Source organism: Mandrillus leucophaeus, unplaced genomic scaffold, assembly GCF_000951045.1.
Source record: "Mandrillus leucophaeus isolate KB7577 unplaced genomic scaffold, Mleu.le_1.0 Scaffold656, whole genome shotgun sequence".
NCBI lineage: Eukaryota > Metazoa > Chordata > Mammalia > Primates > Cercopithecidae > Mandrillus > Mandrillus leucophaeus.
Genome location: NW_012107097.1, coordinates 1,107,879 through 1,120,582, shown reverse-complemented (window position 1 = coordinate 1,120,582; position 12,704 = coordinate 1,107,879). Strand labels below are relative to the sequence as shown.

Below are 12,704 nucleotides of genomic sequence, written 5' to 3'. Positions count from 1 at the left end.
TATCACCCAGACTGGATGCAGTGGCGTGATCTTGGCTCACTGCAGCCTCCGCCTCCCTGGTTCAAGCGATTCTCCTGCCTCAGCCTCCCGAGCAGCTGGGATTACAGGCGTGCGTCACCACGCCCGGCTAATTTTTGTATTTTTAGTAGAGACGGGGTTTCATGATGTTGGTCAGGCTGGTCTTGGACTCCTGACCCCATGATCTGCCCGCCTCAGCCTCCCAAAGTGCTGCGTGAGCCACCGCACCCGGCTGAAATTCTTTTTTATGTTCCTTTTGGATTGGTTTACTCTCAAGGTTTGCTGCATACCTCTTGGGTTGATCTGTCTTTTCATTGTCACATTGTGTGTTCATCTCCTGATTTCTTTCTTGATTTATCACCTTTAAGTGCCTTCCTGAGAAAATGTGTGTGAGAGATAAATTTCTTGAGAACTTTTCGTGTCTCTTGTCATACTCCATTGATAGGTTGGCTGGGTACAGAATTCCAGACTGGGAATGATTTTTCCTTAGGACTAGGAAGGCATTGACCTATCTTTCATATGTTGAGAAATGTAATGCTGTTCCATTTTTTTTTTTTTAATGCATCCATTCCTTCTCACCTTCAACCCAGACCTCTTAGGATCTTCTCTTTATAAAATTTTGAAATTTTCCCAATGTCGTGTCTTGAGTGGGTCACCTATTGTGCTGAGCAGTTTGGAATTTTATGTATGGAAGGTCAAGTTCCTCAGTTCTGGAAAATATTCTTGCGTTACATATGCAAGATATTAAGAGAGGAAAGAGGATGGAAATCCCAACCCTCTTTTTCTTTCTGGAAAATAGTTATTTGGATGGTGGACTTCCTGAATTTATCTCCTAATAGTCTTATATTTTACTCTTCTATTTACTCTTCTTCTCAGAGATTTCCTCAACTTTATTTTCTAATCTATCTATTTAAAATAGCTTCCTTTTTTTCTTCTATATTTTTAATGCCCAGAGGGTTTGGGTTTTTTGTCATTGTTTGACTATTCCTGTGTTTTGATGTCTTTCATATTAAAGACTTTCTCAAATTCTTGCTAGTCTGCTCCTCTTTAAGAGTGGGACCCTAGGCTGGGTACAGTGGATCACGCCTGTAATCCCAGCACTTTGGGAGGCCGAGGCAGGCAGATCACTTAAGGCCAGGAGTTCGGGACTAGCCCGGCAACGTGGCAAAACCCTGTCTATACTAAAAATACAAAAATTAACTGGGTATGGGGTACACACCTGTAATCCCAGCTACTGGGCATGAGAATTGCTTGAACCCAGGAGGCGGAGGTTGCAGTGAGCAGACATCATGCCACTGCACTCCAGCCTGGGAGACAGCAAGACTCTGTCTCAAAAAAAAAAAAAAAAAGTGGGACCCAAAAAAGCTGATTGAATGTTTGTAGGGGTTGATGGGGATTAATAATGTGGGTTTCAGTCTACTGTGATCTGGCTGGGCTGTTACATTGGGAAATCCATGATACTGATATTTCAGATGTTTATCTTTTACATAGGTAAGATTCCCTTGAGAAGGCTTGCACATTCTCTTACTCAAGGATGTAAGCCAGGCAGTCAGCTTTCTGGGAGTAGAGTAGGGAAAGAAGTTTTAACAGGCTCAACCTTCAGTGGATGAAACTTAAACTTAAACCCTCTGTTTTCAGTAAGGTGCCCAAGCTTTTAACTGTGCCTAATGGTCTTCAGTTCACATATTATGCATTTACCCGCTTAAATCTTATACGAGCTTTGGGGAGGGACAATTCCTTGATTACACAGAAAGGGAAGGGTACAGGGATCTATTTGCTTTTTATGTAGCCTTTAAACCTACCCCTTTTAGTCCCGTTTTTACCTCCATCTTCAATTACCTGGTATCACCAGTTCAACTTGAGCTTTTTGAGAGTTCTGTGATGTTAATTCTGCTTTCCATTGCTAGCTTTGGGATTCATCTTCATTATCTTTCATCTAAAGGCTTTCTACTTTCCAAAATGTGACTCATACTCTGTTCTTATGGGTTCTTTTAAATATTGGTATCCTTTACTATTAAAATATTTTAGTAAGCTTTCAGAAGAGAATAGAGGCTATTTCCATGTATTCTGTCTTTCACTGGTATTCTGCTGGAGTCTGTGTATCTTATTTTTTTCAGGCTAAAAAGACTCCATCAGACACACAGGAAATTTGCAGGTCTTCCTCTTCTTCATACTCTTTGTTTTCAGCACACAGTGAGGAAACAAGAGAAAATGGGATAAATGATCTAAAAACTTGCTTTTATTTTTATACCAGGCCCTGTGGCTCACTTCTGTAATCCCAGCGACTTGGGATGCTGAGGTAGGAGGATCACTTGAGCCCAGGAGTTCCAGGCTGCAGTGAGCTAAGACTGCCCAGTTGCATTCCAGCCTGGGTGACAGAGCAAAACACCCTGTCTCCAAAAACAACAAACTGTAAAAAGATTACATAAAGCCTAATCTGTGATGTCATGATTCAAAACTATACACATAAGCATTTTGAGAGCTTTTTCCTTGATTTTTGTTCCTGATTTTGCTTCTTTAAAAGAAATGTGTGTTTTTGTTGTTGGCTGTTTGTTTAGAGGGAGTCTTGCTCTGTCGTCCAGGCTGGGGTGCAGTGACGCAGTCTCGGCTCACTGCAGCCTCAGCCTCCTGGGTAGCTGAGATTACAGGCATTCGCCATCACGCTCGGCTAATTTTTATATTTTTAGTAGAGACGGGGGTTTCACCATGGTCAGACTGGTTTTGAACTACTGACCTCAGGTGATCCACCCGCCTCAGCTTCCCAAAGTGTTGGGATTACAGGGGTGAGCCACCGGGCCCAGCCTTGAGTAACATCTTATATTTGTTTTACTTTGTTACTATTATCATAATAGCTAGTTATGCTTAGTGTTTGTATGCGGCCCAGTCTTAAGGACTAAGAAAAAAAAATATATAAAATATATAAACATACAAAAATATATATATACGGAATCATGCTGTTGCCCAGGCTGGAGTGCAGTAGTGCTATCATAGCTCACTAACCTCTAACTCCTGGACTCCAACGATTGCTCTGCTTAGGCCTCCCAAGTAGCTAGGGCTACAGGGACACACCACCAAGCCCAACTAATTCCTAAAATTTATTTGTAGAGATGGGGTCTCCCTATGTTGCCCAGGCTGGTCCTGAACTCCTGGCCTCAAGCCATTCTCCTGCCTCGCCTTCCCAAAGTGCTGGAATTACAGGCAGGAGCCACTGCGCCCGGCCAGTGCTGGAGAATGTAATGGAGATGATCCTGCCTATCCTTGAGTTCCAGTCTAGTTTACTGTCAGAGAATACTTATTTCAATTTTTCCTATTTTGTTCTCGAGTCTCCTTCCTCAGATTTACTTTTCTATTTAAATGACGTTCGCGGCTTTTAAATTTGCATTGTAAAATTTATTTTGGCTCTCCCCGCCTGTTTTTTGCACATTAAAAATGAAAACTTTTGTAGAACTAAGCTAAGCAGATGGTCTTCCTGCAAAAAGATTGGGCTGAACTAAAGCATTGCTTTGGAGCTGGTTCACAGAAAAAAGGCAAAACTGGTTATCCCGACTTCAAGCTCCAAAATAAACTGCTTTCTTTCTCCGGGAAGTTTCCCCCGCCACACAGACTTGACTGCGTGGCCAGTCCTTTCGATGCCTCTCGCTCCCAACACGGAGTTCCTCTCATTTCTTCACAGTCAGCTCTCAGCTGCTGCTGCTAGTTTCTCGGCTCCAGCACCACGGGTACAGCACTCTGAAGTTCACAAAGCACTCTGCAGCACTGACTGATCCTCACAGTCCTGTCCGGTGGCCTCTCGCAGGTGGTAGTGCAGCTTTTCAGGCCCAGAGCGGCCAGGAGCTAAGCCCGCAGACCCGCCTGGAAGCGCAGCGCGGACGGTCGCGCGACCCCGCGGCATGGAGGCCTGGGCTTCACCCAGAGGCGCTCGAGCACCGCCCAGCCGAGCCTTATGCCGGATGCCACTTCATATTTGGGCCCAGAGCTCAATTCGCACCGATGCGGTCCGCCGTCCTTAAACCTATTCAGCCAGAATCTCTCCCCGACTGTAAAGCAACTCTGGGCGGGAGCGGCAACCTCTCGGCGTCAGTCTTTTGGAGCCGCCGACATTCAGAGGCAAGACCCGGGAACGCGCGCTGTCTTGCTTTACGGCACGGGTGCGCGAGTTTGCGGCAGCGTGACGCCAGCAAGTTTTGGCGGGAAAAGCGCTGCATTTGGATTCCTGCAGTGGTGGGCAAAGGACAGTCCGGTGAGCAGGGGCGGCCGGTAGAGTAGGAAAGGCTTCTAAAGAAGGAGTTCGGGGGTCTAGATTAGCGAGGGAGGGCACGGTGGGAGAAAGTTAGCATTGACTAGCGCAGGGGATTGGAGAGACTCCTGCGGAGGGGCGGTTTCGGAGGGTGGAGGAATGGTACCAGGAGATTCCCGTTGTAGAGAGGGGGCAGGAGGGACTAACACACTGCTAGCTAAGAACCCCAAGGAAGGGTCCCAGCCCTTCCTTCCGCCTCTCGGGGCAGTTTGGCCCCGCCCCGACCTCTGGGACGGGTGGGGGTGTGGATGGAGATGGGAATTGGAACTGAGCAATTGGGAGGAGGTGCTGCCGCAGGCGTCTTCTGCCCGGTTCCGCTCCCTCTATCCCCTTTCTTTCTTCCCCAGACTCCCACCTGTCCCTCCTCCTTCCCCAGTCGTTCACCGGAAAGCATTTGTCTCTCACCTCTTCACCACAACGATTAATTTCCTCTGAGGCCTGAGGAGGGCAGAATTTCAACCTTCGGTGTGTGTGGGAATGGCGATTGTGATTTACACGACAAAATGGCCAAGTTTAGAATAGTTGTTCGTGGTTGAAAGACTTGGATAAATGTGGATGAGATATAAGGGGAAGGCAAGAGCTGTTATTTTTCGTGGGGAATCCTGGGGAGAGGCGAGGCACAGTGGCTTCACAGGTGATCTTACACTCACTTTCCATCTTTTCTGGATTCCTGCCTTTTACAGCCGAGCTCCGGTGGAGTCATGGCAGTGCCCTTTGTGGAAGACTGGGACTTGGTGCAAACCCTGGGAGAAGGTGCCTATGGAGAGTGAGTTCTTTTAACCTTGCCTTCGTCTTCTGAGTGCATATTCATTGTTTTGGAGTCTCATACTCTGGTGATTTAGAAGGTAGATGTTTGAGATCCAAGATTTTTGGCAGCTGAAGTTACACAGTCTTTTTGCTAGGATTAATATTTTTTTCCTTCCCTTAAAAAAAAAAAGTTTTCTTTGTAAAGAGCTGGAAGGGACACGAAGTTACTGTTTTCGTGCCCACACATTGCTTCTCAGAGTTTAAGCATCGTGATTAATGAGCAGACTCTGGAGATTGCCTGGTTTCAGATCCTTGCTCTGTCACATACTGGCCTGGTTTCAGATCCTTGCTCTGTCACATACTGGTCATTGTTTTGTGATCTTAGGCAAGCTTCCTAATGTCATTGTGTACCTCTCCTTCACCACCTTTAGGGTGGCAATAGTAGTATCTACCCCATAGGAGCTTAGGACAGTTACACAAGCACATATAATATGGGATTAATGCTCTTAAAAGTATGTGAGTAGAACATGTATATATGTGATGTGGCTTAGAATTACCTCAGTCTATTTTATGAAGCGTTTATTAAATGACTTGTGTGACAGCATAATGACGTGTTTGGAGGGTTAGCTATTGTATTTCACATTTTAGAAAGGAGTAGTGTCTGTTGAGAACATAGCAGAAACCACTTCCTTGGTTTCTCTTTTGTGGAAAAAGTAATAAAGGTAAAATAGTTTTGGATGCGTCATGTTTAATCTTTGGAAGTTTTAGAAGAAATGGAATTCTGTAATGTTAAAACTTTTTTCCTTTTTAGAGTTCAACTTGCTGTGAATAGAGTAACTGAAGAAGCAGTCGCAGTGAAGATTGTAGATATGAAGCGTGCCGTAGACTGTCCAGAAAATATTAAGAAAGAGATCTGTATCAATAAAATGCTAAATCATGAAAATGTAGTAAAATTCTACGGTCACAGGAGAGAAGGCAATATCCAATATTTATTTCTGGAGTACTGTAGTGGAGGAGAGCTTTTTGACAGAATAGGTATGGAAGAAATTTAAGATAATTATTTTAAACGAATTTTTAAATTTGTTTTTTAAATCTTGGGCATGCTATTTGGTCGTTGTCCTTTCAAAATTGCTCATGCAACAGTGAAATTGGAATAAATTATCTTTAAAAAACTTTTCCTACTGGTATTAATACATAAAAGCATATATAGAGTCAATGAAAGAAAACTTCTTTCCCAAGTTATATAAGTGATTTTGGTTTAAGATTGGTGTCTTACAGAATTTAAGAGTGACAAAATGTAGTTTTATGGTACATCATAAATGCAGTGTATCCTAAATGCAATGTATTGCCTACACAATTTTTTCTTTGTAGACATTCTAGTTATATGAAATCATTGTATACATTTACAGATCTAAAATAGCATGCTGTTTCCTCTTGGTTCACATGAAATAATTGAGAATTTTCTAGGATTGCTTTTTGTATATTAAGTAAATCTGTGTTTGCTATTAATACTTAAACATTCTATGTTGAATCAAAGGACTGATATTTCAGAACACTGAGAAGTACATAAAATAAATCTGGATGTAAATTTATAATTTAAAGCTATTGTATTAACAGTTAAAAACTGATAAAGAGGTACTAGGATCTCCAGTGTGACTCAGGAGACAGTTGAGGGTAAAAGAAATGGAGTTAATGAGAGAGATCAAAATATAAAAAGATAACTGATAAAAGAATTTTCATAATGAAACTGTGTTTCATGAAGGACCTCACAGGCATTCGTGGTTTTGTACTGTGAGACTATATGAAGTTTAAATCTGAGCCAGGTGTGGTGGTACATGCCTGTAATCCTAGCTACTCAGGAGGCAGGAGAATTGCTTGAGCTCAAGAGTTCCAGGTTACAGTGAGTTATGATCTCACGCCAGGGTACTCCAGCCTGGGTGAAAGAGCAAGACCCTATTTCTAAAAAAAGTTAAATAATGAAAGAAGTATAATCTCTAAAATATTTAGTGAAATTGGCTTAGATTTGCCCAGACTTCCCCTTTGGCATTATATTTCAAGAATGAGAAAAATAATTAGCATAGCATTTAGAAGAAATAGGGGAGAATTTGAAGGTTACTGAATCAGGGTTAGTATAAGAGGAAGCAGGGGCTTTCAAGGCATGGCTTACATTCTTGATTTGGATATGGGTTTTTCTCTTTATAATTTTTCTGTAATACTACTTTTGCCATCTAACAGAGGTAAATGTGAGTTAAGCCCTCTATGTGTTAGTGGACTCCTGAATCTTTTGTTGGCATTTGCTTCTGTTTGCCTAAGTACATTTGTAAATGTCTAAGCTTCAAATTAAGAAGCTATGTGGTTGCTACCTGATTATATTTAGTCAATAAACTTACTTTCATACTTGTTTTAGAGCCAGACATAGGCATGCCTGAACAAGATGCTCAGAGGTTCTTCCATCAACTCATGGCAGGAGTGGTAGGTATAGTTGTCCATGTCCCTTTTATTTAAAATTAGTATGAATACATTACATTACCAAATTCTAGTGTGTTTCCCTCTGCATCCCTCTTAGGTTTATCTGCATGGTATTGGAATAACTCACAGGGATATTAAACCAGAAAATCTTCTGTTGGATGAAAGGGGTAAGTTTAGCATTTTATCACTGGTACCTAAGTTATTTTAACATAGCCATACAAGGCAAAATCAAGTCTTTTGCATTACTGGAATTTCCAGACAAAATCTGAAAAATCAAGGAAATTTTGGAGACTTAGTATATTTGGAAATCACAAGTCTCATTATGCAATACAATTGCGGATCAGGTAGAGAAACCTGACCTAGGTGCAAGCCTAGCTCACTATATGTATAAGAATACTTTTTTTTTTTTTTTTTTTGGATACAGGATCTCACTCTGTCGCCCAGTCTGGAGTACACTGTATTATCAGGGCTTACTGCAGCCTTGACCTCCTAGGCTCAAGCGATCCTACCACCTCAGCTTCCCGAGTAGCTAGGACCAGCTACAGGCAGGTGTCACCATGCCTGACTAATGTTTAATTTGTTGTAGAGATGGAATTTCCTTGTGTTGCTCAGGCTAGTCTTGAACTCCTGGACTCAAGCGGTTTACTGGCCTTAGCCTCCCAAAGTGTTGGGATTATAGACATGAGCCACCATGCCTGGCCAAGAATAGTTTAAAATAATTCTTTAATGCATTAATAAAGGGAAGTTCCTGTGGAATACCCTGGACCTTAGTCTTGTCCTGTTCACTCTTTTTTTATGTATGACTTGGATAAATAGATAAGAAATTTAGTTATATTTTCTGGATGTCATCAAATTGAGAAGGATGGATAGCGAAAGCTTTAGCTTATAGGGTCAGAATCAAAAAAGAAATATCAGCTGTATGAGGCAGTTTTTGTCTGGTTTGATGTTTTATTCTTAGTATTAGAATAGTGCTTAACAAATGGTTGGCTTTCTTTTTTTGAAACAGAATCTTGCTCTGTTGCCCAGGCTGGAGTGCAGAGACATGATCTCGGCTCACTGTAACCGCTGCCTCCCCGGTTCAGGTGATTCTCATGACTTAGGCCCCTGAGTAGCTGGGATTACAAGCCTGAGCCACCACACCTGGCTAATTTTTATATTTTTAGTAGAGACGAGGTTTTGTCGTGTTGGCCAGGCTGGTCTCGAGCTCCTGGCCTCAAGTGATCCGCCTCCCTTGGCCTCCCAGAGTTCTGGGATTATAGGTGTGAGCCACCGCACCCAACCTATACATGCTATTTTCTTACGTGCATATGGATTTTACTTTTTACCCCTTTACTTTGAGTTTCTATAACATAAAAATCTTTATTTAAAACTTAAAAAATTCAGATACACAAAAATTCTTATGTATAATATTATAATGAAATGTGAATAGATATGTATCAATCCACCTGGTTTAAAAAGACAACATTATTTGTATATAAGGATGCTCACAGTGGCGATGTTTTTAATATAGCAGAAAACTAAATAACCCAAATGCCTATCAACAAATTATGAAATGGATGCCTTATATCTACAAGCAGTGACATGGATGAATTTCAGGTATATAATGATGTAGAGCAAAAAGAGACAGTTGCAAAAGAATTCATATGGTCTGATTCTATTTATACACAGTTCAAAAATATGTAAAACCTAGTATATTGTTTGAGGATGTAAACATGGAGGAAAAAAACACGCAGAAAAGCAAGGGTGTTGTGATAAAACCAAATTCAGAATAGTGGTTACCTCTAAGAAGGTAAGGGAGGGAATGTATGTAAGGAAGTATTTACAGATTTCAAAGGAAATAGAACATTGTTTTCTAAAGTGAGTGGGTGTTTATTACATTGTTATTCCTTGTATCTTGTATTAATATACAAGATATAATTCTTTGTTTCTATTTAATATTTAGGAGTCTTTTTAAAAAAGAAATAAAATGTTACCAGTATTTAATGCCCTCCTGTTTATTTCATCACAAATATATTCTTCCTTTCTTTTTCTAAGAGCTAAACATATTCCTAAATTTAAATTTTATTATGTGCAATTCTGTAACATAGCTCAGTATTATGTTGCAGACATAACAAAACAAAGTCGAAAGAATATTTTAGTTATCCATTAGTATTTTAAGTGATTACTACTTATAAGTAATTTGGAACTCAATCTTGGTGGTTTGTCCAGATAGTGTCATATTTAGCTATTAAAAAGATAACTGGATGCAGTTGCTCATGCCGGTAATCCCAACACTTTGGGAGGCTGGCGTGGGAAGATTACTTGATCCTAGGAGTTTGAGACCAGCCTGGACGACGTAGACCCTGTCTTTATGAAAAATTTTTTTTAAAATTAGGCATGGTGGTGTACACCTGGAGTCCTAGCTACTGGGGAGGCTGTAGCAGGAGGATTGATCGCTTCAACCTAGGAGGGCAAGGCTGCAGTAAGCCGTGATCACGCTGCTACACTCTAGTCTGAACAGCAGAGTGAGACCCTTTCTCAACAAAAAAAAAAAAAAAAAAAAAAAGGATAGTCACAGTAGCTACCTCCTCAGTCAGATAGAGGTAAACATTTCATTGGTTTACATATTGTGTGAATGTACTTGATTTTTAAAGAATCAGTCCCCTATTTTGAGACATTTAAGTTGCTTCTAACTTAAAAAATAAAATAGAACAGTGATGACTTTTATCAATTTGTGTAAAGGGCCAATATAAAAATTGGGTCATGCTATAATACTTTTTATGCCGTTAGCCTTTTTGTCCCACTTACGCACGATTTCATGTCAGTATGTATAGATATACCTTGTTGATTTTTTTCAAAACCTACCTCCACATTTTCCATTGTGCAAACGTACTGTAAGATTTAATCATTTATTGATGGACATTTATTTACAAATAATATTGCTATGGATATTCTTATGTTTGTGAATTTACAAGATTATTTCTATGGATATAGAAGTGGGAATTGCTAGTTCAAAGAGTGAATGTTTCACATTTTAGTATGTTTTGCCAGATTGCCCTCGGATAATAGAAGGCCTTTTCTAACTCTTAAGACCGGGTTAGATTCCTTTGCTCTAAGATCTTGTAGTGCTCTATATTTTTATAACCTTCATAACAGTTTTCTGTTGTCAGTCTTCACTGATTTATCTGCTACCTGCATTGGCTGGCATAGTGTCTGTCACTAAGTTATAGTAGATCTTCACTAAATATAAGTTAAGTCCTGCCTGCAGTTTTTGTGTGTTGAAGATGGGAAGTTAGGGTGTATGTTTGGTCTTCTGAATTTTTTTTTGTACAGAATTTTTCCTCTTTTTCTCAGACTCCCTACTTTGAAAAAGAAAAAAATTATTGTGGTTTGTTAAATTTTGGTTTGTCTTCACATATTTTCTTCCCTGGATTTGCTTGCTGCTGAGAAAGTTGTGCCTAACGTATTACTGATGTTTCCTTCCTGCCTTCCACCCTACCTGATGAAGGGCCTTGCTTTGCTTTCAGCTTAGGTTTAGAGTGCTCTTTTCCAGAAGGGTAGCACCTTCTGACTCCAACCTCTTGCTTTAATCTGGTCCAGACTGCTTTGCATGTTGGTTATACTTCTTTTAAGTTAATAGAAGAGATGAGGCCTTTTTCTACTTTTAGCATAGATGATGATGTATATTTTTTAAAATTTGGTCTATTTTGCTTATTTTAAGAGAAGTTCTACAAACCTTAAGTAACACCAGTGATTTTTTTTTTTTTAATAAAACTTAATTCCTGTAAGTATATGTGTTTGCAAAACTTTTTTTTTTTTTTTTTTTTTTTTTGAGATGGAGTCTCACTCTGTTGCCCAGGCTGGAGTGCAGTGGCCGGATCTCAGCTCACTGCAAGCTCCGCCTCCCGGTTTACGCCATTCTCCTGCCTCAGCCTCCCAAGTAGCTGGGACTACAGGCGCCCACCACCTCGCCCGGCTAGTTTTTTGTATTTGTTAGTAGAGACGGGGTTTCACCGGGTTAGCCAGGATGGTCTCGATCTCCTGACCCATCAGTGCCGTCTTTTTTTCTTTTGGTTTAGATAACCTCAAAATCTCAGACTTTGGCTTGGCAACAGTATTTCGGTATAATAATCGTGAGCGTTTGTTGAACAAGATGTGTGGTACTTTACCATATGTTGCTCCAGAACTTCTGAAGAGAAGAGAATTTCATGCAGAACCGGTTGATGTTTGGTCTTGTGGAATAGTACTTACTGCAATGCTCGCTGGAGGTAAGAGCTCTTTAATCATGGTAAAATTCCTATAAAAAGTCAGATTAGTTATACTGAAATAAATGAAATAAACCAAGGAATTCATATTTATATAATAGTTTTTGTTTTCTTTTTAAGAGACGGGGTCTCATTCTGCTGTCCAAACTGGAGTATAGTGAGCTATTATAGCTCACTGCAGCCTCAGACTTCTAGGCTCAAGCAATCCTCTGGCCTCATTCTTCCAAGTAGCTAGGACCAGTGGTGCTTGCCACAAGACATCTGGCTAAGTTTTAAAAATCTATTGTAGAGATGGGGTCTTGCTATGTTGTCCAGGCTGGTGTTAAACACCTGGTCTCAAGCAAACCTTCTGTCTTGGCCTCCAAACTGTTAGGATTAAAGGCATGAGCCATGGCACCCAGCTTCTAGAGTAGTATTTTAATAGTCTTTTGATCAGTTTAGGTTGCTGTAACAAAGTATCATAGACTGCATAGCTTATAAACAACAAATTTATTTCTCACAGTTCTGGAGGCTGAAAGTTTGATATTAGGAGTGCCAACCTGGTCATGTTTTAGCGAGGACCCTCTTCCCGTTTGCAGATGGCTGTATTCCTGTGCTGTCTCATGGTGGACAGCCAAGAGAGCAGAAGCAGGTCTTATTGTGTTGTGTTTTTTTTTTTAAGACCAGAGTCTTGCTCTGTCACCCAGGCTGGAGTGCAGTGGTACAATCTCAGCTCACTGCAGCCTCTACCTCCCAGATTCTAGCAGTTCTGTCCCAGCCTCCCGAATAACTGGGATTACCAGCACGCATCATCAATCCCAGCTGATTTTTGTATTTTGACTAGAGACAGGGTTTCACCGTGTTGGCCAGGCTGGTCTCAAACTCCTGATATCAAGTGATCCACCCACTTCAGCCTCCCAAAGTGCTGTTTTTGGTTTTTTTGTTTTTTT

The 12,704-nt window shown here is 40.8% G+C and overlaps 1 protein-coding gene across 3 annotated transcripts in view; it reads left to right on the top strand.

Moving 5' to 3' along the window:
• Positions 1-3,236: 3,236 nt before the first annotated feature.
• CHEK1 (checkpoint kinase 1) overlaps positions 3,237-12,704 on the top strand; it is a 57,908-nt gene continuing 48,440 nt past the window's right edge. The window contains exons 1-6 of one of the 3 annotated variants that reach the window (XM_012001276.1): positions 3,237-4,258; positions 4,999-5,081; positions 5,874-6,097; positions 7,470-7,534; positions 7,629-7,698; positions 11,590-11,778. In XM_012001276.1, coding sequence (XP_011856666.1) covers positions 3,962-4,258; positions 4,999-5,081; positions 5,874-6,097; positions 7,470-7,534; positions 7,629-7,698; positions 11,590-11,778 — 928 coding nt within the window. In that variant the 5' untranslated portion in view covers positions 3,237-3,961. Of the gene's footprint in view, positions 4,259-4,469; positions 4,889-4,998; positions 5,082-5,873; positions 6,098-7,469; positions 7,535-7,628; positions 7,699-11,589; positions 11,779-12,704 lie in introns of those variants that run through there. The other 2 variants (XM_012001277.1, XM_012001278.1) reach the window with 2 other exon arrangements.